Source organism: Octodon degus, unplaced genomic scaffold (genome assembly GCF_000260255.1).
Source record: "Octodon degus isolate 3935 unplaced genomic scaffold, OctDeg1.0 scaffold00026, whole genome shotgun sequence".
NCBI classification, from domain to species: Eukaryota; Metazoa; Chordata; class Mammalia; order Rodentia; family Octodontidae; genus Octodon; species Octodon degus.
This window is the reverse complement of record NW_004524602.1, coordinates 15,410,480-15,436,224: the sequence shown is the minus strand read 5'-3', so window position 1 is coordinate 15,436,224 and position 25,745 is coordinate 15,410,480. Positions and strand designations below refer to the sequence as shown.

Sequence of the window (25,745 nt, the reverse complement as noted above, 5' to 3'; positions counted from 1 at the left end):
GAGGAAGCATCATTTCCTTGAAATGGTCATTCCAGGAAACCCAAGGGGTTCATACCCAGAGTTACCCCACTCTGACTCCACCGTTGTGTTTTATCAACAAAAGGAATCTTATCATCCGGAAAGGAAAACAGAAAGGGCCAGCTCCTGAGAAGACACACACACAACTGGTGATGTATCTCTCAGGCTCATCGGAGAACTAGTCTGAATTCGTAAAGGACACACCTAATTTTGTTACTTCGGTGTCATCGAAAGATAAACTGCAGAGCCGTGTCACGGGAATTTCTGGGAACACAGTTTAAGCTCTGTGACCTCAGTCTTTGTGCGACATGAACTCTACAGTGGCGGACAGGGTGGTCACGTGGACTCGGTGGGAGCTGCAGTGAATCTGGCCCCCCTTGGCTCCACTGGCCCCCCTCGGGTCCACAGACCCCAGGGACACGGGACTATGGGAGGGCAGGTTCCCCCAGACTGAAATTCCCTGTGGGGCAGTTTCCTTCAAAGGTGTCTCTTAGGACAGCAGCTGGTCTGGTTGAAAAGAATCCCTAAGCAGACTAACTGTCCTTCCCACCAGTTCCCTGTATAACAATAGTCGTCTTGGAATCTGGTGTTGATTACCCCCCAGTGCACCTAAGATAGCTTCCCAGAAGGCTCCAGAACGCCTGCCACTGAACAGCCCACAGCCCCTATTGCATAAGACAGAGTCTCTCAGTGAAATGACCGTTTGAATTTCTTTTGCACATTCTGTGCACACAAACATCTGACTCTGGTCTGGGATTCAAACGATCTGGTTAGGACTAAGCTATTTCAACCCTCCTGCCGGGGGAACTTGCTAGTGTAAGGTAAGACTGGGCTCTGGCTTGTGTTTCCTGCAGGGCTAACTGCTTGGGGGAAGCGTAGGTGCCTGGGTGTCAGGTGACACTAACCTTCTACCTGTCATGTCTAAAGTGTCGCTAAGCTGAGGGCCACCTTGGCAGACGCTCCTCTCCTCAGTGCCCCATCTGCTGCCTCTAGTGGTTTGGGGGTGGGACCAGGTTGGGACAGGGCCTGTCCTAACAGAGGGGGGTTGCAGCCCTGGGCCACCACGCTGCCCCAACCGAGCAAGCTCACCATCTCGGGACATCCCCACGGCGAGACATTTCTGCAGCCGACAGTGCTGGCAGCGGTTCCTACTGGTCCGATCAATCAGACAGTTCTTCTGACGAGGACAGGAGTAGGTGGCATTGCTTTGCTGACTTCTCCTGAAAAAGCCCTGTGATTCAGTTATAAAATATAAAACAGGTTAGTGTCAGTTCCACGGGTACGGGCTACAGGCAGTGTGCTAAGTGGGAGGCGGCATCAATATTTAATGGAGAATTAAACCTGCAGCAGAACCATCCTGGAGATCGATAATGAAATTAAACTCGCTTCTTTCTCCTTGAGTAAAAGCGATCCCCAGAGCCCCATCCTCCATCCCTTACACACGCCAAACTTTAACTTGAGGACCGCTGCTCATGTCAAAGGCACCAGCTCAGCTCCTGTTCTTGGCTCCTCAGGACCAAAAGCAGGGTGTTTGACGGGACGATCTACAGGGATCTGTCTCTAAACTTGATCTCCCAAGTGCTCTTGGTACAATAAACGCCAGCATTCCTCTGGGATTCTGGAGTTAGGAGGCAAATGCAACCGTGCAGCCACCCCAGTAGCCCCAAGAGATCACCGTAGCTGAGTTGGGGTGGGAACCTCCTCAATCCGGGTTACTCTGGAAATACCAGGGCTCAGAATGCTGGCTTTCAAGATGGAGCAGAGCCAAGCGGATGCTCCTTGGGTTTTTTTCCTACACATTAAGCACTGCTTTGGAAATGAGAGGTTGCACCTAGGGTCACAAGGAGCTGTGCACAGACCTTGAGAATTCTGCTTTTGGTTCAATTAACCCTATCTCAGCTCACTGGTTTTCAGTATTTATTCTTCAATAAAGCCACACGTTTTTTGTTAGGTATGTCTCGCCAGAAACCCGTAGGCTTCACTTTCCTTATCATTCGCTTGGAAGCGTCATTTTCCATAACTATCTTCTTGAACCCATCTGTTCCTCAGAAACACAGTTCTTATTTTGCAAATACACGAGGGGCCGGGGTTATCTTTTGGTGGTTTTAAGCCAGGCGAGACACAGAAGTGAGGTAACTGACCACAGTCATTTCTATGATGCACAACTGCGAAGGATACGCAAAATTTTAGTGCTGTTGAAGCTGTGAAGGTTGACAGCCCCTACAGGAGGACACAAGGTGACGGGGACATCTGGGCCTGGGGACCTGCAGAATGGTGCTAGGGTAGCCCCTCGGAGGGCACCCCTCGGAGGGCACCCTCCAGAGGCCAGCCGAGCAGGTGCATCCAAGCTCTGAGAGCCACGCCTACTGCTGGGCGGTGAGGGCCTTCCAAGGTCGTAGCCTAAAGGGAATATTCAAAACTTTACCCCGATCAGCCTACAAGGACCTATAATACGAACAAATTTAGTAGAAGGACCTTCGATGTCCAACATGAGGGAACCGGAAGTCTTACTGTACACCCCTCAGGGGGGAGTCAGCCCCTCGTACCCGATGGTTTTCCAGAGATGCGATTACTGTTAGAGGTGGTAAAACTATACTGGTGAAATTTTAAAAAATCATTTACTTATTTATTTGGCATAGGGTCTTGCTATACGGCTCGGATTCATAGTGATTCTCCTGTCTTAGTCTTCCCAGCACTGGGATTATGGGGATTATGGAATGCTGTACCAGGGATAAACCCAAGTCGTTGCACTTGCCAGGCAGGTGTTTTAACTGCCAAGCTATTCCCCCAGCTTCTGTACTGGTGAATTTTTATAAAGCAGCTAAGGAGCTCAACACTACAACAACTTTATTTATTTTTTATGTATTTAGTACAGGGTCTACAGGGCCTCAGTACACAGATTGGACTTGTGATTCTTCCTGTTTTTCAGCCTCCCAAGTGCTGGGATTATACGCGCGTGTCACCACACCGTTTCAGGCAGGCCGGGGATTGAACCCTGGTCCCTGCGCCTACCTAAGCAGGCACTTTAATCTGCTGCGCTATCTGACAGGCCCACTATAGTAATTTTAAAAAAAGAACCTGCGTATTTAACTTAGAAGAAAGTTTGGAAACTTGTGCCCCAACGTGAGAAGAAGCGTTGGCTTGGTGGATGTGCCCCAGACCATTAACTTTTCCTGTCTGTTTTCTGATTTTTTCCTGTACTGTTCTAGTGGAAACACTTGGAAAGAGCAATCCGCGCCTCTGCATCCTTGGGGGGTGGCGGCCCTTCTTGGGCTGGGGTGATCTACCCGGTGCGTGTGACAGCGGTCCCCAGGTCCTAGCCTCGGGGTGGGGGGCCAGGACCCGCCCAGCCCTCCGCTCCTATCGGCTCCCTCTGGGGTTTTGCTCTGCGGTACAGGGGATTGAACTTAGGACCTCTGCGGTGAGCTCCTGCTCTTCTTGTTTTCTGTTTTGCTCTGAGGCAGGGCCTTGCTAAGTTGCTCGGGCTGGTCCTGAACTTGAGATCCTCTTGCCTCAGCCACCCGGAGTGCTGGGGTGGTAGGCCTGCGCCGCCATACACGGTGGTGACCTTATCCTGGGCTTTTGATGCTCTGCTACCAGCAGGCCTGGCTGCGTCTGGGCATCTGGGAGCCTCCGTGAGCAACACATGCGGCTTCCTCCACGTAGTCACTGCTTCCGTGGCCGAGGGTGGTGCGGCCCGCAGGATGGTACCACGTCCCGCATTTACAAGGACGGTCCTGGATGCCTTCTTGACACACAGGGAGGCAGGGCCAGGCGTGCAGGGCATGTTTCCTGCCTGAGCCCCACTTGCTGCCATCCCTGGTGTCCTAGGACCCCTCCATGGCAGCACTCCAAAGCAGCCTCCTCTGGGCCAGTCAGGGTAAGTCCCACACGGGGCAGTACTCCTCTCTGTGCAGCCCCTGGGCTGGCCCAGAAAAATGGCAGCAAACAGCCCTTCTGATCCCAGGTTGGAAGGTTTTTGTGCCCGGATCTTAAAGATTGTTCTACTTTGTGTTCCTGCCCTGCTGGGCACTGGGCCCAGGCCACATGACGCTCGCAGCCCCTTTCCCTGTCTCCACCCCACAGCCATCTGGATGACCACACTGTCCCCGTGAGGCCCAATCAGGGGTCCTGAAGGCGCCAGAGGAGGAGGAGGGCACGGGGACTGCACCGGCTTCCCAGCCACCTCTCTGCAGGTTTGCGGGTGCACAGGATCCCTCGCTCTTCCAGGGGGGTGCACTTGCTAGTTGTCAGGGCAGGAGGGCTCTTCCCTGGCAGTCTGGAGTCTCGTGGGGATCTGCAGTGGGGGCTCGTGGGACTGTTGGGCCACACCTGTGACGAGAGGGACGGGAAAGCCTCCAGGACAGAACCCCGAGCCCTGCGCTGCAGGAAAATGAATGGCGTGCTGCTTTCTTCCTATACGCTTCTTAGAGTAGCACAGAGTTGCAAGGCCTCATGGGTACAGCTGTGTGGGGTGTTGGACCCCACATGTCTCATCTTAGTCCCTTCACTTCCAATCCTGGTCCCCCTCTCTGCAGGACGCCTACTTCCCTGTTCCCCAGCACATTATTTCGCTCCATAAATAATTTCTGCACTGGAAACCATATCGGTGGCTACTCTTCCGTGTTCGGTACACTCTGCTTAGTTCTGTGGACTCAAGATGGACTGTTTTCCTGCGGCTGATTCAGGCCATCCTTCTTCAGGGCTGAGTGCTACTCCACTGTGTGTGCACATGCACCGTATCTGCTTTATCCACATGGCTGCTGATTAACTATAATTACAGACAGCTGCTTTTTTTTTTTTTAAAGCCTTTTCTTTCCAGCATGCCTCAGGGGTCCGGGCACATGGGAGACTGAGCTGATAACATTAAAGCTAAAGCAGAGCCCTGAGAGCGCAAGGGTGGAGAGAGGAAGTGGAGGTACAGGTGGTGCTGTCCGACCCCCGGGTAGCAGCTGGGTCTGGTCTAAAGGCGAGCAGTCCTGGAGCGGGTGGCCCCGAGGAGGAGGACCTGGGGCGTGGGGCTGGGCAGTCTGAGGGTCCTGAGAGTGCGGAGCAGCGCACACCGGTACCAGACCGCGGCGAGGGCCCGAGGGCCCACACCCGAGGCTGCGAGCTAGCCAGGCTGGCTACTAGGTACGTAGTTGGCACCTGTGTCTGAAGTCTAAAAACTGAGCTGCTGAGGAGCTCTCTGGTTTTCACAAAAGCGTGCTTTTTTTTTTTTTTGCAGAACCGGGGATTGAACTCAGGCCCTTGCACTTGCCAGGGAAGCAGCTTATTCCACTGAGCCATCTCCCCGGCCCCAAAAGCGTGCTTTTTATGGCTATGGAAATACCTGGGGGTGGCACAGCTATAAGAACCGAGGGCCAAGGCAGCAAGGCTACAGGGCGCTCAGCGCGACAGCGGCACGCTACTGCCACCTGGTGGCCGCCCGTGAACTCGCAGTCATCCCACAAAATGGTAGAACTGGACCCGGCCTCCCTTCTGCAAGGGGAGTGGGGCTCCTCAGGCAGACGGCGTGCCAGAATGGATGGGAAGGTTTTAAAAATACACCTTGGGTTTGTTACCCTTGGCGATAGGGCTCAGGCATCCATCTTAGTGCGAAAGCCATGCAACTGCCATTTTTAATGGGTCCAAAAAGAAAAAACCTGGCAATTTTGTCCAGTGAACGTTTTAGCAAAACTCCCCTGAAGGGCGTACCTTGCTCTTGTTAAGACTCGGAGATCGATTCCAGTTTTCTGGTTTTGTAGAGCACAAGCGTGGAGCTTGGGATGCTGAATGATTGCTGAAGCCCCCACGGCTGGTACTGGAACTGGGGCTCAGGTGCCAGCGCCCCAGTGTTAAGTCCTGGTCGCAAGGGAGACGCAGCTTCGGGCCCCTCAGCCCCTGTGCGCCAGCCTCGGCCCCGAGGTCTGTCCCTGAGAGGCCTCCTGATAGTGTTTGCCTCAGTTCGTCTCATTTTAAACAGCCTTTCGTTGTGTTTTGTTTCCCGTGTCCCCCGTTCTCTGGGACGTCTCCTCCCTGATGCTCAGAAGCAGCCCAGCCCAGCTGGACACTGGGCACGTGTGCACCAGCGCCCCTAGACTGGGGCTCCCCAAGCGAGGACCGTGGCCAGTGTATCAGGGGGCAGTGCACACAGTGCAGCTGGAGGCTAGAACTTCAGGGGATTTGTGGTCAAATCCAGCTGCTTCATCATCATTAAAAATAAGTACCATTATTTTACCGCTGTTCATGTTCTTGAGGTCACTCACGCGAGTGCTGCATGAACGGTGGAAGTCTGACACACAGTACCGCTAGCCATCTCTGCTCCGGGGTCAGTGAGACGGCACACGGGGTAGCAGCAGCACCCCATGGGCTCGTGTGGGGGCCTTTACACCCCAGAACCTGGCAGGTGCTACAAAGCAGGGCTGGATTCGTTGCTTTGTGCATCTCAATTTAAAAACCGTAAAGCAAATGCCAGCACTGAGGCGAAACATAAAGGTGTGTCATATCCACAGCCGACGCACGCGAACAGCAGAGGAGGGGCCGGTGGCTATGGCCTAGCAGCAGTTGCAGCTGCAGGTGTGCAGGTCACAGCTGGGCAGGAGTCAGTGGGAGATGTCACAAGACTCGTTTGTCTAGACACGTAGAGCAAGCCATCGCACGCATCTGGGGTAGACACTGAACTCCAATCAGTGAAACATGCCCCCAAGTGACCCACTGCTGTCTACAGAGCCTGCTGACACGGCAGTGGCCTCTCCCGGTCCTCAGACCGCCACGCGCTTCTTGGAAGGGGTCCTCCCGGCCTCGGACAGGCACTCACCCCAGCATGCAGTTTGGCCTTGGGGGCCCGTCCTTTTTCCTCCTCCCACACGAGTCCCCAAGCCTTGAGCTGAAGGCCCGTTTTCCTTCTGTGACGGAATGGATCTTCCCAAGCCCATTTCCCACCCATGCATCCCTCAGCGTCCTCTCGAGCAGGGACAGCCACCACCCTCATCAGCTGCTCCAGCCAGTCAGGCTCCCTCTCAGCTCGTCCTCCTGTGCGCTCACACCCAAATTGCTGCCAGCAGAGGCGGTTCCTCATCACCGTCCGACTCCTCGATCCACCCAGTTCTTCCATCCTTCCTGACATTTTCTGGTGTTTCCACATGTCATCTCCTGAACTGGCTCTGATGCAGTGGCCCAACTGGTCCACTCTCATTCTTCCCAATCCAGGTGACAAGTCATTAAAGATCTCATCTGGAAACATGAAAGTCACCGTCCTGCTTAGCAATTCAGTGGTTCCCTCCTGACGATTTCCTGTCGGTTCTCTTCCCAAGTCAGCAGCCAACCAAGTCTGACAACAGTGTCCCAAGCTCCCCCGGGAGCCCTCTCCCTGGCACTGCCTAGAAACGCTTCCTTTCAGAATTCATGGAGAAACCCACTTTCTCTGAGGCTTGTCTGACTTGGCCATATCCCTGTGTTACCCGAGAGCCATGACCTGGGCCTCCCACAGCCCCTTGTCTTGCTACATTATTATCCGTCTCCCTCATGGGCTGCCTTGCTTGTTCCCAAGTACTTAGAGTCAAAATCCTCCTGGGATGCACACCCAGAGGGAAAACAGTGGTGGTGACAGTCACATTCTGGGCACCTGTGCCTTACTAGGCGCTGGGTGACACCCTCTGCAGACCACCTTATTTCTGACTCATCACACTTGACACTTCACAGGGTCCTGTTCTTACATCTGCTCTATAAATGTGAAAAAGTATAGAGAGGCTAAGCTGTGTCCAGGTCACACAGCAGGGGAGATGAGGATCTGGCTTCAACTGCAGAGTCTTAGATGTTTTTCATTCCAAAGGTCACAGACCTTTTCATATCACTGCCCCAAAGCATCAAGACAGACGCGTAGGGCCAGCTGGGATAGACGCGTAGGGCCAGCCGGGAGAGACACATAGGGTTGGCTCGACCATCAAAACCCAAGATAAATGGCAAACAAGTCACCTTTCAATGATGTATTCAAAAGGTCTATATTTCAGGGGAGGGAGATGGCATTTCAGAAGGTCTTCAGTACCAACTTTCTACACAGTTGGGAAACACTTGCTAATCGACTTCCCAAAAGGCTTCAACATATGTACATGGCATTTCCTATTGGGGTTATTAATCGCTTGGCCCTACGTGATGTAGAACTGGGTATAAAATTGGGAAGGTGCCTGGAGGGGTCCCCTCCTGCTCGGGGCTTCTCCTCACCGAGGCAAAGGCTGAAATGCTGATCTGATGTTTGGTCTTTTGACAATTTTCACTTAATGAATTGATTCCTACAGTTCATTAACATACCCACTTCCACTTCTGTATACACATATGTCTTAATTAGCTGCTCATTGGCTGTTTAATTACAAGAAAACAGCTGACAGCTGCCTTGCCGAATTCTAATGGCAGGCGTGTTGGAACGGCTGCACGTTTGCTTTTGACAACCAAGATTTATTCATAACGCTGTGATTTATTGTGAATGCTCATATGCCTGCCAAAACTATGATATTTTTGATGCAGCTAAAAAGTGGAAGTTTGGGGGACCGTTAAAGCGGGTATGTGTCCACCTTCATTTTATTTCTGAGGCTGCAAAGAGCAGGGAATCTTGCGTGAACCAGGTGCCTGTGTCATTCTATCTATCTCGGGAACTTCTTGTGAGAACGTACAGAAGTGTGAGGGTGACGGAGAAGCGGTGTCACTGCTGAGTGTCGCAGAAGGTTACCCCTCTGGATAAAGGTGGGCAGAAGGGAACTCGGCTCTACTGAGGGGTCAAGAGAGGTACGCAGATAAAATAAAATGTAGGGGAGGGGACAGGAATAATAGTCCCCCAAGGGGCAGCTGAGGAAGGAAACTCCTCCCTTAGAGGAGAACAGGCAGCGCTGCTGCAGGAGGTGGCTGGTGGCACCGTACTCTTACATCCGGTGCAGTCGGTCACCGAAAGGGAGGCCGCCCAAACTCCACACTCGCTCCGCCAGGGAGCAGGGCTGCTTGCCTAGGTGGTATCTGTCGAAAGCTGACCCCAAGGGTCCTACCTGCGGAGTCCGGATGTCTGTTCTGCCTGAACTTGGCCATGGTCAGGCCCCAGCTGCCAAGCAAACACATCGAGAACACGCACCACTTACCCCAGCGTGACGCCAGGGCCCCCTCTGCACACGGCCGGCTTTAATACCGAGCACGAATACATCAGGGCTGAGAAGTGGGCCGCGGGGATTCGGGGTGGTGTTCATCGTTTAAATAAAAATATTACAATTGTCTAAAAGAGAGTGTGGGCCTAAAAAGAACATTTGTGGACGTTTCTCTTGAACCTAACACACCAAAAGCTCTGGTAGTTGCCTTCCCAATTTCTTTGCAGGGAAAAAAAAGGGGGGGGGATCAATTATATATACTAGGTATCATTAAAAAGGCTTTCTATTGTTGCTCAAGAGAATGTTAGTACCAGGACACAATCCCCACTTTCTTTACGGCCTGCAGAGGAACTGCTCAGAGGTGCTTGCGTTGTGTGTTTTAGATGTACTAATTGATGACTAAATCCTTTGACAAATGAATGCTGCTCTTTTTTACTGCTACACCTTTACCAAGAGCAAAAGGAACATAATTGGAAACTGATTCACCAGCCCAAATATGACATTGTACAAAGCCACGAAAAACCTGTAGCTGAAAAAGTCTACTGGGAGGAAGGTGAAAGCACGTGTGTGTTATCCTCCAGCCCTGCCACATGTCACTGTGAAGGGACTGTGGCTGCACGGCGGGTCACAGCCTTCTCCAAAGGACACCTTAGTATGGTGGGGCCCTCTATATATACCCCCTTTCTGTTCGCTTTGCAGGCTGAGCCCTCAGTGGAGGCTGAAGCAGCCTGGTCTCCGACATCCTCTGCTCCTGCCACCTTGACACCTCCCCTGCCCAGAGCTGGGATGCGCTGGCTGTCCTGGGCTCAGGACACTTAGTGACAGAATGAAACCCTGCCAGGCTCTTCTGCATCTTGCCAGTCTTAACCAAAATAAGTAATAAAATCCATTTCTAAGAAAAGCTCTGCATAACAGAGCCATACAACTCAGGGAGGGGTGGGGACGCGTCTACGTCGTTTTCTGCAGCACCCACAAAGTGGCCCTCTGCTCCAATCGCACTGGGTTCCCTGCATCCCCCAAGTACAATACGTGCCACCAAGCTGGCCTGAGGATGGAGCCTGCGTCACACCTTGCTCTCTCTCCATCCCTGGACTGGCTGCTGCGTGGACGCACACTGCGGTGCCCCTGCCTGTGAGGCCTCACTCGGGTTTAGTTTTCGTGTCCGTGTATCTGCCTTTCCCTGCGTAGGCTGCATCTGCCCTGGCCTAGGAACTGCCTGAAGGCAGAACCAGTGCTCTGCCTTGGGACCCCTCACAGCTCTGGGCCCCCTGGGAGCGCGCCTAGGGACAGGATTTCCCTTTGTTTCCCAGCACTTCCCACCCAAGGAGTGGCAAGCCACTTTTACAGCCTTTAGTTTTTATTTGGAGACGTGGTCTCTCTGGGTCGCCTCGGCTGGGCTCGACCTTGCCACACCCCCGCCTCAGCCTGCCAACCAGCGGGGCCTCCAGGCGTGTGCCGCACGCATGACTCATTGTGTATGGGCAGGCTCTGGACGGCACACTTCCGGTGGCCACAGTGATCAAGCCTGGACTCGGGTGTCCTATGATGCTCTGTGCATGCGGAGCAACACTTCCAACGCTCGGGGGAGTCCGGCTGTGACAGGTCCAGAGCCAGCGCCCAGCACGCAGGACGCAGCCGGTGCCTTCCTGCATGCTTTATCTGAACATGCATGGTGACCCCGGGGACAGCCACCACTACGTCCTTATGCACACAAGGCAGCGGCCGCGGTCCAGAGCGGCTGGGCAGGTGCTCAGCTTGGCCACAGGCAGGGTGGACTCCAGCCCAGGCCACGTGGTGGAAGTCATCACACCACACGCTATCATGTCCTGGTAGCAGAGGGCAGAGGCGAGCGGGAAGCAGAGGGAGGCCACGGTGACCCTGACCCTCACAGCCCCGGCACGAGGCTCCCCCAGGCAAAGGTGTGGGAAACAGGTCCGTATTTCGGCAGTCAAACAGGCTCTCTAGTTTCTTATGGTTTCGGGTTGTTGATTTTAAAATAAAACTTAAAATATTCATAAAATGACTCCTTCAGGAAGTGGCAGGCTTTGTTTTTCTTTCCTTCTCTCATGCGGTATCTATTTGATGCATCTAATAGATATTTCCTTGTGCCTAATTGTACTACCACAAACGTCATATTTTATAATTCATCGTGACAGAACCAACTTCACCTGATTAGCACATGATAAATAACGGCCGTGCAGAGGTCCCTGGACTTCCCTGGAACTAGGAATTGAAAACGTTGGTTACAGCTGAGCGAAACTAGACGCAGAGCAAGCGCTGTGTACTTCACAAAGAAACACACATTATATTAAATCAGGCCCAGATGGGGCGCTGTCCCAAGCTGTTGATAAAATCGTTAGTTAGTGGTTCAGTGAGTTCTGTCCCATAAAGTCAACAAAGCGGAGGAAGGGAGCCAGAGCTCACTGAAGATCAGTTTCGGCACTGCGCCGTGCACACGGCCAGGGTCTGGAGAGGACACCAGAGAAATGGAACGGTGTCTGGCCTTCGTTTTCTTATAAACCAATATTGGGGCCAAAAAATGCTCCCTTTCTACCTCTGTCAATACACCGGTAGTCACTTCAGGTCTTATTGGATAATAAGTTATTAATTAATCTTTCATGTTGGTGGAACATTTCTGACAGCTGCCCCTGGCCTAGACTCAATGCCCAGGTACTGCAGTTTGCCACACTGACCTCTAGGGGGCAGTACCGAGGGACTGGTGAACAGGGTCGGGGACGGTGCCTGTGATGCCCGGCAGATGCCCTGCGTGAGAAAGGCCTGCCGTCCTACCTGGACAGGGTGGACTTGGCAAGGAACAGCCAGACCAATGCTGCAAATCTGGGGTGACAGCTGTCGGGAGCGGATCACACCATGCTCCCCCAGTCCTTAGTTCTGCAGGAGGGAAGACTGAGGGGCAAAGGCGTGACACATTTATTCTTGGCAATCCAGAGTCAGAGGCACTGAGGTTATTCCAGGGATGCGTAATTAAAAAATCTCCTTTAAACAGCCAGCTCCCCCTCCTCATGGGCAGTTAATTTTTACTTTTATTTCTTATTTATTTTTTTGGCTGGCTCAGGCTACCTTAAAGGCGGGTCTGGTGCAGCTTGTGCAGCTGGGGATCGAACCGTGGTCCCCTGCACCTGACTGAGTGTGCCCAAGCGGGTGCTTTAAACAACTGAGCTAACCCATAAGACCTCCACGGGCAGGTACTTTTTTAAAGGATGGATTAAGTGTGTGTGTGGTGGCATGCAGACTTCTCGGGCTTCTCGGAGCTGGGTGGGTGTGGAGCTCCATGCACTGTCACAGTGGCTAACGGGGAAGCGCAGAAATAAAAAAAATTGAGATTAGGATGATGGAGAGTAAGTGAAGAATTAAAGACAGCATCGGGCTAATTTCCCCAAAGGCTCAGTAATTATTTGTGTCTGCAGGTGACTTTACATTTTATGACACTGTACTTTCTAATTTCACTAAAGGGAAGCAACCCAAATTTGCGGATTTTTTTTTTTTTTTTTTTTTTTTGGTTCCTCAATTGCAAAAAGCCCGAGGGCTGGTTCAGGCCTGCTTGTAGTAACTAGCTGTCTCAGAGGCTTCCTGCATGCTTAAATAGCTTCTCTCCTATTTATTTTGTGCTGTTTTATCCTGTAAGCTGTCTCAAGGTCCTTCCAATATGAGCAGTAGGATTTAAACCTTAATAAATTGAAATTTAGATGACAAAGGCAATCTGAGTTGTGGGGGCAGGGGGTGGCCCTGAAGTCTCAGGCAGACATCTTTATTTTCCCGTGGTATTGCTTATTCTGTTTTTGGAAGAGCCTTAAAAAGTAGGAAGGCATCACACTCACTTCCCAGCTCCAAGAAGAACACCCTTGAGGAAGTCCGGTCTCCTTAGGAAAGCGCCGGACTGCGAAGACTGAGTTCCAGACGACGCTAAGTCAAAGCTTCTCTACTCATCTTTTTAACAAAGCACTAATGTAGCTGTCATGTACTGGAAAGTGCTTCGACGAGGGGCAAGCGGGTGTGGCGGCTCTGGAGTGAGCTTTCCTGGGAAGCCCTCCCGAGAAGCCCTCCTTGCCCAGCGGGGCTCCTCGCATGCAGCTAACGCACTCAGCCAGGCTCTCGGTGGGCCGCCTGGAGCTACCTTTCTCGGACTTTGCAGCAGGAGCACTAGAGGCGTCTAGATTCTAAAAAGATATCCTGATCGCTTATCACTTCAATCAGGGCTGGGAGGCTGGTGGCCAACGTAAAGCAGAACGCAAATACCTTTCCTTAGTTTCCAGACCCGCTAGGGGAGGGCGTCTGGGCCCGAGGGCCGCCTGGGCAATGGGGTTTTCAGCCCCCCTCCGGTTCTTGTATTCAATACATCTGATAACACAGTCACTTTTATATTTCCTGCGACATCATCTAAATTCATGAAAAAGCACACACTTCGGGATCGTCCTGTAGTTAAATAATCGGACGGGTACGAGGTTCACTGTGATGGAGCAGCCGACGTTTGTTCCATCCTGTCATTTCTCATCAGTCGAAATTCCAAGGAGTTGAAATTTAAAACACATTAGTTAAAAAAAAAAAAAAAATTAAAACACAGAAGCCAGCGCTGCACCGTTACGTTAACAGAAGCAGCAACGACTGAAAACGGCTTACCTTGCAGCCCTCACACGTAATGACGCCGTAATGGATTCCTGACGACTTGTCTCCACAGATCTTGCATGGAATAATTTCAATTTGAGCTGCAACAGAAGCACACAACCAGTTAATTACATTTTCTTTTAAACACCTTATAAAAGCGCTCCCCGATCAGCATTTGTACAGTGAAAACTAATAACCTGCTAAACATTATACCGCATTAACTATTCATTGCTGAACTGCGAGGGCCCCCCTAGAGCCCTGGACTAAATTATGGCAGCTCGTTATATAATAGCTTTTGGGTTATTAAAATGGGTCATTTGAGGAAGTGTTTGAGAACCCTCAAGAAGGCCGGAATCAGCATTTCAAAGCCTTGAAGAACTGGAGAGTTCGCAGTTTAGGGCTCAGAGCAAGGCAGACACTCGAGTGTTTCCTCCGATTTCATTCTCCATCATTATTTTTAAAAGGTCATAAATCTATCCCGGCTGAGCCTTGTAGCTGGCACAGAAAAATGTACTCCAGAGAGTCAGGTCTCCTTAGGAAGATGGTCCGCTTCACAATATTCATGAGCTACGGCGGACAGTCGATAAGATTTCTTCACTCATCTTCTTTAAAACATGAACGCAGTTGTCGCAGACTGAAGCGCGCTTCACTTGGATACAATCAAAATCTTTCAGCCACAAGTTAATGTCTTATCTGCATTTGAGAGTAATGAACTGGGACACACGGCATGGTGCCGCTCAGGGTCTGTGTCCGAAACTGACCTCTTGGTGCCGGGTGTGTGTGTTCAGAAGATTAAAGATCCCTCAGGCTGGAAGACTACCCAACACCTGAACATATATTCCACCAATAGCCTCAAGGACGGCGAAAAACACTCCTAAGCAAACACATTCTGTCTTGAACAGTGTGGGAAGGAGGAGGAGGATCAGGCAAAAGAAACTCCGTGGAGCACTTAGAAGATTTACATGTGAGTGCAGGACAGCGGCCCCGAGGTGTTCGGGCAGCCCGCCTCGGCCACCGTTTACCTGGCAGGCCCCTTGGCTTCCCACGGGTCTCTCACTGTCGCCACCTGCGAGCTGCGGCTGAGGCATGCACGCCAGCTCAGCGGCACGTGCCCGAGCTCCAGCTTCTGCCAGGCTCCCGCCTCCCGAGAAGCGAAGCCGCACCACGCCACGTGACCTCACCCCCCCCCCCAGGTGCTCTCACATTCGAGGGAATTTCTGAAGACGTGTGCTTTGGACTTGATGTGCTGCTGTCGTCCGTACTTAGAACACACGAGAAACCGCTGGATGTCACCACGAAACCTCATCAGAAGCCATGGGTTCTGCTGACTCCTCCCACGGGGACCCGTGCGCGTGTCACTATCCCACGGCTCCTTTCCATCAATCATTTTTAGTGGGGTCTACCGGGTTTCTTTGCCTGTTCTGACTTTCAGAATGTGCAGAAGGTCACATCCCGTGTATTCTGTATAATCTGGAGCTCTCTGATATGGGCCCCGATAACGGTGCAAGTAGGTATGCCCTGGGCTAGTTATATTTAGGGTTGCACTGAGCAAACACTGTCACTTGCAAGTCTGCCTCCCCAGGGGCATGCCTCACTTCGTTTATGGCACATGAAATCATGCGTCACGTTTAATGGCATTCTAATGTTTTTTGTACTAGGAATCGAACTCAGGACCTTGAGCTTGCCAGGCAGGCACTGTGCCGAAGAACAGCACCCTGGCCCCCTTCTTGTATTTTTAACACCGTCAGGTTTGTGCCACAGGGTCTGTGGTGCTGGGGACAGAGTCGGGGCCAACATTTTCCAGGCTCACAAGTCAGGTACTACGAAGAAATTCTGAGCGCTGGCGAATCATACAACACGAGGTACTCCGACTGCCTACTCAACCGAACTGACGACGTGGAGCTGCCCCTGCCCGCGCTGCACCTCGAGCTGCACACGCGGAAGCTGGAGACCAGAACGCTCCCGGCCCGCGCTCGGGTGGGCACCCGAAGCACCCGAGGCAGCGGGGGCACCATGGTCTCCACGTGGGGCTTCCATGAATCAGCTGAGATCGGTCCTCACCACGTGGACTTGGCCAAGCGTGTCTGCTCCGTCCTTTAGGAAAATAGGCAGGCCCCGGGCGGGCCACGTGGGCAACAGCGAGTCAAAGCGTTATCTGGTCACACTGAGAAGGACACACGGCTGGCCACCCTCCTGGCTCGGGGGATTGGGCATCGCGTGTGAATGATGCACGAGGAAAGGCCAGCTAATGGTTCTGGCGTGCGCTAAGCGGCGGGCGGTCAGCTTCCTTGGGACGGCGCCTGGCTGGTGAGAGGCAGCCCCGACCCACCGTTTGGTGCCACGGGCACAGGGCTGCTGGGGCGAGGCGGGCTCCTGCCCTGCCCCTGGCAGTCGGCCTGGCTGTGGTTGGCCAGGATTTCGGGTCTCAAGGGCACCCCAGCTCAGGGCGCCCAAAGTGGACGGAAACTCGAGCTCTGAGTCTCTGTTCCACGGTTTATGCTCAGCTCGAGTGGGTAACGCTGACTTGAGAACCAGGCCACGCCTCACTGGGGTGTCACGGGACAGGACAAGACAGGACATGAGGGAGGGTCGCTGCTCTCCGCCCCCCCCCCCCCCCCCCCCGCGGCTCACTCGGTCCCGTGAGACTGCTCTTTAGGCAAGCCAGCAACTCGCCGTCTGAAGCCAGCCCTCGGGCCCACTCACTGCTGTGCTGGGAAAGCGAACATCTGCAGGTGGGGCGGGGTACTGGCAGCCCCCCAGTGAATCCACAGCCCAGGAAGCCTTCCCCGCTCGAACTTGCACTCAATTTACGGGATCAAAGAGAGAAAATAACGTAAGCCACGTCTTGCATATACTTTGAAAGGAGGGCAGTTTAACCCCACCAATTGGGGTTTTTAGGCCCGAGGAAAAGAGCCCGGATTGGCCTGTTTTTGGAGACAGGGGCTCACTATGCAGTTCAGGCGGGCCTTGTGCTCACTTTGTAGCCCAGGCTGGCCTCGAAGTCATACCGATCCTTCTGCCTCAGCCTTCCAAGTGCTGGCATTACGGTATGAACCACCACAGTGGCCAGCACTGTGCACCTGGGGTTCTGGGGCCAGCAAGGCATGCGGGTTCCAGGGTTTGAACCCAGGACCTTGTGCTTGCCAGGCAGGTGCTTCGACCGCTGAGCTATCTCTCCAGCCCTGGGCACTACTATTCTTAAACACCTCATGTATTCCTCAGGAGCATCCTGGGAGCTGCACGAGGCCAGACAGCAGTGACCATTCTCATTGTGCCAATCATTAAAAAAGATAAAGCTGTTTAGAGAGGCGTAGATCACTTCACCCCGGGGGCACGAGTGTTTGCTTTATGATACAGTGGCTGGGCGGATAATCTCTCATGGTACACGCATCCTGAGTCAGGGATTATCTCCAGGAATCACGTGCAGTAGCGATTATTGTTACTTTCCTCCTCCTCCTTACTTATTTGGTGCATTTGTTTTATATATGTAAAAACTGAAGTCCAGAGGAGCTTAATAAATTGCCATATTTGAAGAGCTAAGAAGTGGTAAGGCTGAGGTTTGGGTGCAGTTTGTCTTTTTCTTTAAAAGTTAAGGCTCTGTTTGAGACAGGCTCACACTGCGCAGCTGCTTCCAACTCGCAGCGACCCTCCTGCCTCAGCCTCCTGAGTGCTTGGGTCACAGGCATGCGCCACCGCGCCCAGCAGGTCGCCTGCTCCTTAATCGCTCCCCGTACTGCACTGCCAGGCTAAGTTGTTCCCATAAAAAATGTCATATTGCCCTTATTACACTTAGTACTTACTGAGCAGGAAGAAACCCCACCGCACTCACTTGATTAAACTTACCACTTGGGAACGGGCAGCAGGACCTTTTCCTGAGTTTCTGCTGCCTAGTTTAAAACTTTCATAATCAAAAATACTTTGGCTCTTTTTTTTTCATTTTGCAAAATTCTGGGTGGACTCTCTGACCTGAGGGGAGCTGACGCCAGCCCAGGTTTAACTATCCTTTCGGCTGGCCAAATCAGTTGCCCTCTCTCTCGAGCCTGATCCATCTTGGAAGATTCCAGGGTGCGAGCCCTCTGGAGCAGCCCCGGGGGCCCTCACACACGTGCGCTCGTGCACCCGCAGAGCACCCGGGCCCAGCAATGGGCCGTTATTACTGCTGCGATGACAAGGGGCTCTGCTGAGGGCCAAATGCGATGCCTTTCTACGGATTTAAAGCTTTTCCCAAAACATGGATAGAGAAAAGCTGCTTAGCCTCCAAATACCGTGGCAGGCACGTCCCTCCCGCCAGCGCACAATCCTTTAGGGTGCTGCCACTTAACCGACTGCCACAGCGGCTGCCAGCCACCCCCAGAGGAGCGGCAGCACGGGACTCGGGCACCAGTAGTGGTAAAGCAGCATCTCACGCGACGTGGGGTCATGCCAGGGGCTCCCCAGCTCATCTGCTGCCCAGCAACGTTGTGGACGTGGCCTGAGCGCTGGTAGTTCACTGCAGGCCGGGGCTGTGGACGGCCCTGGGGACCACTCTGCGCCATAAGCACTGCGTACCCTGCAAAAGCAGAAGAGAGCTATGTCTTGCATTTTAAGAAAATCTTTTACCGCTGCTGGCGCTGTTCTGCTGGAGGGCTGAGGCGGCGGAGGCCTCTGCACCCGCGCTGCTGCAAATGTCTGTAATGTTTGAAAAGAAATGTTTTTTATAACCAGCATGTATTACTCTTGCAAGCAGGAAAACCAATAAAGATTAAAAAGAAAAACCCCAAGGCGTTTGATTTTATTTTCAGTAAAATGGCTTGAGTCCTTTATGGATTAGTCACTTTATTTTATCCCCCGTCTACAACCGCTGGGGCATTAAAGGTTTCTGTGCCGGCCATCGCGGCCACCACATTCCTGCAGCAGCTCTGGGAGGGCCCGGTGTGCGCAGTTTGGTGGCCCCCCAAGGCGGCCACCAAGGGCGCCCAGCTCGGAGGGCAAAGGCAGGGGCTGGCAGCAGGAGGGCCGGCGGGGCCTTCTCCGACGCCCCTGCCCAGACAAGCTCCTTCTGTGTCCCAGCTGCCCCTCCGCAGGCAGCGACCTCGGCTCCAGGCTGCAAAGCGCCATGTGCGCTGCTCGTGGAAAGCGGTGGGCTGGAAGCCGCTGGCATCCGGAGGACCCACGTGGCTCAGGACGGGGTGGCTGGGTCCCCAGCCCCTGCTGCTCGGTGGTCCAGCTGCACGCAATGCAGACTCATCATCAGCTCGTTTTGCCCTTCCGTCTACTAAATATATACGGCACATAATGCTAGCTTCTCCCCCGGCGCAGTCTTTTCTTCCCTTGATTTTGGATTCTTTCAAGCCAAGGGCCTCACACCGCCGAAACAATCAGAGCTCTAATGAGGAAAGGCCTGCCCCTTCCCTAAGCAGTCTGGGAGTCGCTTCTGGCAATGCGAACAATGCCTGGCATTTGGAGGCTTCTACACAGTTTTGGATGTTTTTGACCTCATTATTAACATTATTTTTTCCTCGGTAGTACTGGGGGATTGAACCCAGGGCCCCACTGTGTACCTCTGAGCTCTGTTCCCAGCCCTTTTTCTTTTAAGATGGGCTCTTACTGAGCTTCCCAGGCTGGTCTTTGGACTTGCAATCCTCCTGCCTCAGCCTCCGTAGGCAGCAGCTGGGGTGCGCCTGGTTGATTAGGTTGTTTTGATTTTCACTGCAGGAAGCAGACGGGCATTTTTACTGCCATTTTACAGATGTGCAAAGTGAGACTCCAGGGAATGACATGGCTTCCTCTCCACATCTGGATTTACCAGGTTTAAGTGGACGCAGTCATAAAGGGGCGGGACTTGGTGTCTCTTTCCTTTTCTAGATTATTGGATGCCTCTAGATCTATGTCCCTGTGACGCGGGGGCCTGAGGGAAAACGACACCAGAGGGAAAGGGTTGAGGCCCCCTCCAGCTACGCACCAGCCCCTGCCCAGGCGCCCTGACTCCTGGCTCCCTGGGTGGCCCAGGGCAGATCCCTCACCACTCCACTCCCTGAGCCTATAAAACGGGAATAACTCCTACCTCCCAGGCAAGTGCTACAAAATGAACGCGCTCGGACCTCTTTGAAGATGAAAACCCTGCTTGAGCAGGGAGCTTTAGGAGCTTGGTGCGCCACGCCGTCGGCAAGCGCCTGGGCGCGCCACCCTCTACCCACGACAGGTCTGCCCTGAGAGGAAAAAACAAACACAGCCCCGGCATTGTCACCTGCAGGCCAGACGGAGCTTCAAGAAATCACTTCCGAAATGCCTTCCTGAAAACTGAGCAGCGCGCAGCTGTTGGCATTGTAGGATGAGTTTGAGAGGAAAATTAGCATAATTACACACAGAAGTCACTTTCCTAGGACAGCTGTCAAACAGTCACTCAACTGTATTATCTGACCAGGGCTCACAAAGGCTTGCAGTGGCGGCAGGGGCAAATGCAGCGGGCGTATGTGCCGCCGTCGCCACCCCCAGCCTCAGAATTATGCTGCTCGGTGACTTGAAGAGCTTCGTGAAATTGCACCCTTTGAGGTGTCGTCTGCCCCCGTGTCCCTGCTCCCCACAGAGCTCTGTGCTTTACCTGTTCTTGAGCCACCTCTTACATTTTAACTTGATGGTGATTTTGTAGAAAATCAATTTCCAAAAGATAATTATAGTCGGGCACAGCAGCACACGCCTGTAATCCCAACACTCGGGATGCTGAGGCAGGAGGATCACTATGAATTTAAGGCCAGCCTGGGCTACACAGTGAGAACCTGACTCAAAAACAAAACAATCAAATGAACAAAAAAAAAAAAACCTGTAAATACCTGCCAAGCACGCGCTCTCACACGCGCTAGCTCACTCACTCTGTCTCTGTCTCTCTGCCTGTCTGTCCCTCTGTTTCTGTCTCTTTCACCTTTCCACCTACCTATCTCGAACAACTAATTCCAAACAGCTGTACGCTAAAAGGAGGCAAAACTGAAGGTGTGGAACTCGGGCCGTTTTCTTTACATATATAACCCTCGGGTACTTCAGGGTTAACACACGAGGTCAGGAGGTCCCAAATGAATTCAGGAAAAGCCAGCTGTGCATGCAGGAAATCTCTGAAGAATCCGGAAGCCAAGAACAGCTCCTCAGGTAGCTTCTGTGAAGACGCAGGTAGCTCTCGTGCAGCAGGGGCCGCCTATTAATCCTCTGTAATACGTTTCCCTCCCTAGCAGATTAAGCCTACCCCAGGAGCTCACTTGCGTCCCCTGATGCATCTGCGTCTTTGCTAAAATCGAAATCCGAATGAGCAAGTTTGTCCCTCTACAGGAAGATTCTGTCAAATAGAGAGGAAACAGATTTTTCACGTAGAGGAACAGCAGAGGGCTTTGATTTTAGAACCAGTTCTTGTTAGAATTCTTTGGCTTCACATACTGCACAAAAATGCCTAATTTCAAGCAACATACTTCTGATTTTTGGGGTAATTATGTATTAAGCAAGCACAACTCTGACACAGTATCTTGGCTAGAGAGAGAGGAGGCTTTCTAATCTCTCACTCATTCCCTCATGGATCAAACTCTGAATCCATTCTCACCCCACGAAGACGGGCCGCCAACACCGGCAACGCATTTCCCTTCTCTTCTTGCTCCTCCACATCTGGTTTCTCTCTAACCAGTGAACAAACTGCTAAGAACCTGTGGGGCCGCTGCAAAGTCGGAAGCGGAGACAAAAGCGACGGTGCCTTCCGCCAGCTACTTTCAGCTGGAGTCAGCTCCCTTTGAGTCCCAGGACCGAGCAGGTCTTGAACGTGTTCTAGGTAGGACCTTGGGATCAGGAACATTTCACCAAAAACCTTCCCTTGAATCTTTCAGCGTGGCATAAATGTCATTTTATACCAGCAGGAAAAAGAACCCCTTGTATTTCACTACTGGGTGGGAGAAAGCTCAAGGGAAATTCCTCACAACTTCTTTTCCAACACTAGGTGTCCCCTGTGCAGCTCTGGATAGCACGAGACGTAGAGCATCATCTGATTTACAGAGCAGCTGCCAATCTCTAGCGTCCAAGCTCACTGTACACGGCGATTTTTTTGCTCCCCTTGGCAAGAGCAACTACGACCGCATTTAGGCTAAGGCTTCCTTCCACCCGTTCAGAGCAGCGGCGAGCGAGGTCAGGCCTCTGCCGTCATCGTTCGAAGCCTGTTTTTTACACAACAGAAAATATCTTTAAACCCCAACCAGTTCTGGGGGTCTTCTCAGGCTTCTGCTCAACCAACAACATTAGAAATGCTCACTACAGGCGAGCCAAACAGCTCAGCGGATTAAAGTGCCTGCAAGCAGGCGCAGGGGCTGGGGGTTCTACCCAAGGCCTGCCGCGCCAGCCCCACTCCCTGGGTGTGCTGAGCCTGCGATTGGGACTGGGTGTGGTAGCGCGTGTGTGCAATCCCAGCTCTTGGAAGGCTATAAACAGGAGAATAACTATGAGTCTGATCTACTCAGCGAGACCCTGAACATCCTGTAGACCCTAAAATAAATTTAAAAAAGAAACGCTCACCACCATTTCACAACACACGCTTCACAGTCACGCCAGGAGAATACTCACGTTGAAGCCCAGGAGATCACCACTCTATTTTACGGCTTGTGAAGTCCACACCTGCACACGCATACCACAAACTAGATCCCTTTTATAATCTAGGCATTTCGATTTTAAAGTGGTCATCTCTTTCATAACGGACACATATAATGCTATGAAGATGAACAGACCCGTGATTGGATTTCAAGACCAAATACAAATATCTGCTGACACAGAAAGGGGTCTTTATTACAAGCAGGCTGTTTGTTTAAATCTATTTGTCCTAGATGAATCTGGTCCGTATCTGCTTGGCAGACAGGGTTATAATTTACTAAATAAATAATTCAAAACATTCTGTTTGCTGCAGAGCCCCACCCCCCCAGGGCCAAAGTCTCCTGCCTAAAAACTCAACCACTGATTAACTCCAGTTAAACAATTTCCATGACCTCCTAGCTGCGCCATCTCAAAAACTTGCCAGATGAAGTAAGGCACCCAGAAGTAGGTCAGAGTCACAAGAATCCAGGTTAGGGCGCAAGGGTTTACCAGGGGCAGGAGCCCGCTGTTCTTTCCGCTAGCTTGGGTGGTTTTTTTGAAGACCAGTTACTACGCGTTGAACAGTCAGTTGCGTCATTTAAGAATTTTTCCGCGACCAAAGAAACTTTGGACTCATGGGGAAAGGTTGGAAAAAACTTGGATGTTCAGGCTTTGGGAATGCATCATATCCCCACATAAGGGGCCACATGAAGCAGGACCCCACAGGCATGGCAGCCTGAGCCACGGAGCCCCAACTTTCCTGTGCCTCGCTCATCTCAGGGTGAGGGCCCCAGCCTGTCTCTTCTCTCCTCCTCTGAGCTGTTCTCCGCTTCATGGAGGCCTCCCCATGCTGCTCTGGACCTTAAATGCAAGAGTGTGGTTTCCATTAAGCAAACAATTTAGGCTTGCAAGACACAGAAGTCGTCATACGAGGCTTTGTACGATCTTGAAAGATTAACAACCTTCTCTTAGATGACAAATTCTACTAGTCCCTCCACTCTTGATTTCTTGATTTCTAGGACAAAGCCTGTCACAGCCAAACCATACAGCTGGCAAGTTCAGAGTGCTCAGTACGTTAGAGATGCATTTCGACACTGCGGCTCAATGATTTTTTTAAAATTTTATTTTCTTTATCTTTTAGAGGCAGAGTTTTGCTACGCAGTTCACGCTGGCCTTAAGCTCATTCTGCAGAGATCCTCTTGCCTCAGCCTCCCAGGTGCTGGGATTACAGGTGTGTATCACCCCAACTGGCACAATGACGTTTTTTGAAATTTTCTTTTACAATCCACATCTAAGACGATCAGTCCAGCCAGTTGTAGACCAACCAGACGAACGGCACTTGTTTTTCTGATCCCTCCTCTGACTGCTTGCTCTTTAAACCTGCTGGTTAAAACAATTTTCACTCTTAGCCATGCCGCGTTTGCTGGGACAGGGATCAGGGAGCAAAGCTGTTCCTGTAGTCGTGCCCAAGGAGAGGGTCGAGGTGGGAGCTATTCCTTAGCAGGAAACCAAAACACAGGAAAAGGCAGTGGTGCCCTGGGGGATATGAAGTAGTTCTGAGATCGGAGCAGGAGGGGTCTAGACCACGGGGGGAGACTATCAGTCTTATTTTAAGAAGACGTGACACAGAACATCAATTAAAATCAGGTACTATCTAGGAAACGCCTTCTTTCGCCCAATACAAGGAGATGTCCATCCGGGTACATACCCTGAAGCTACTGATTTTTATATAAGTCACGCAGAGGACTGAGCCAAGAACACAGCACACAAGCAGAAATCAAAGGGAGAAGCACAGCACTGCCCGGTGCTTCTGCTCCTCATCTAGGGCCCAAAGCGCTTCCTGGCGTCCAGTGACTCTCACCCACGCGCCCCCTCAGCCATCGCGGGCTGGCCCGTCTGCGACTGTTCTGCTTAACTTTGCATGAATGAGCTTGAACTTATCACGGGAATAAGTGAATTCTTTGAATCTGCAGTGAGTGGACCCTCCGCGCTTTGTGGTCCTGCACAGCCGTGAGGCCCGACAGTGCATCCTATAAGTGTGGGGGCGGATTTCATGTTGCATGAAAACCCTGTGCTCACTCGTGGTGGCTATGGAAACATCTCCCGTCACAGCTGCCACTCAGACCAGCAGGTCCTATTCAATGCCCACAACTGCGGCCACCTCAGGTCCTGCCACGGCCACGGCCACCACACTAGCACACCATGCATGTGCAACTGCACACTCCACGTGTGCTCACTCACATACAACACACATGATTTGTGTTACCCAGGTCCATGCAGCTGCCAGGCCCACCAGGCCACACAAAACAGAAGCACGCCCAAGTACAGGAACAGAAGGGGCGCAGTGCCCACTGGCACATGGTGTCGTGTTGTGCCGACTTCACGGATCACAAATTAGAGCTGGAAGCAAAAACTATTTGAAAAGCAAAGGAAAGAAGAGAGCAGAGTTCAGCTGGAAGGCGAAGCCTGCGAACTCCAGGGCAAAGGGCTGGGCCCCGGCTTTGTCCGCGCTGTGTGCGCTCAGCCCATTTTCTGGGCCCATGGCACCTCCCTCACCCAGCTCTCTGCGATGGTGGCCTTTGCTAGAGCTAAGGGAACTAACAGGAAAACGAGGAGGGTGGAAGTCACGATAGCCCTTCCATGCAAAGATGGTGTTTAGGAGCTGCCCTGAAGGCGTAGCCCAGAACAGGCACAAGCATGATGGAACAATACCAGGGCTTTCACCAGGGGATGCCCACTGCAGGGCTGGCATTGCAGGGGGGATGAGGTGGGAGAGAGGGTTCTGGTCCTTGGTGCCTGGGTCAGGCGGGGAAAGACCAAAGAGCGGGTCAGGAGGCGTCCACAGCTGAGCAGCCTCGGCTGGTCCCGGGGAGCTGCACAACTACCCTCTCTGGCCTGGCCTTCGGGTCTACTCTGGACACTCAGAGGTGGGCACAGAGACCCTCAAGACCCGGCCTGTGAGCAAGCTGGACTGTCACCTACGGGGGTGGGGTGGTGGAAAAGGCCCCTCCCTGGCCACTAGCTTGTCTGGTTTTACTGCATGCAAGAGGAGCAAGGGGACCCCGACTCATTCTCTTCAAGACCTGGAGGTAGGGTGCAGGTGAGTGCTCCTGCAGCAGGTACACTTTACCGCAGCATTAATGTGTCCCTCACCTTAATCTACTTTTTTTGTGGAACCGGGGATTGAACTCAGGCCCTTCCACTTGTCAAGGAAGCGCTTATTCCACTGAGCCATCTCCCCGGCCCTGGCCTTATCTTAAAAACAGCATTTACTACATCAAAGCCCTTTTCATACTGCGCTGCCACAGAGGAAACAGGGCAGAACCAGGTTAGTGTGGTGTTGATGGAAAATGCTGTTTTCTTCTTTCAGGGAAAACAATTTTAATTTCATGTGCTTTCTGTCTCTCCCCCTCTCCCTCTCTTCTCTCC

At 52.4% G+C, this 25,745-nt stretch overlaps 1 protein-coding gene across 3 annotated transcripts in view; it reads right to left on the bottom strand.

Annotated features, from left to right (window-relative positions):
- Rora (RAR related orphan receptor A) overlaps positions 1-25,745 on the bottom strand; it is an 86,454-nt gene that overhangs the window by 17,306 nt on the left and 43,403 nt on the right. For 2 of the 3 annotated variants that reach the window (XM_012514164.2, XM_023712409.1), the window contains exons 2-3: positions 13,764-13,849; positions 1,108-1,249 (exon numbers count right to left, since the gene is read on the bottom strand). In XM_012514164.2, the coding sequence (XP_012369618.2) occupies positions 1,108-1,249; positions 13,764-13,849 (228 nt within the window). Of the gene's footprint in view, positions 1-1,107; positions 1,250-13,763; positions 13,850-25,745 lie in introns of those variants that run through there. The other variant, XM_023712410.1, reaches the window with a different exon arrangement.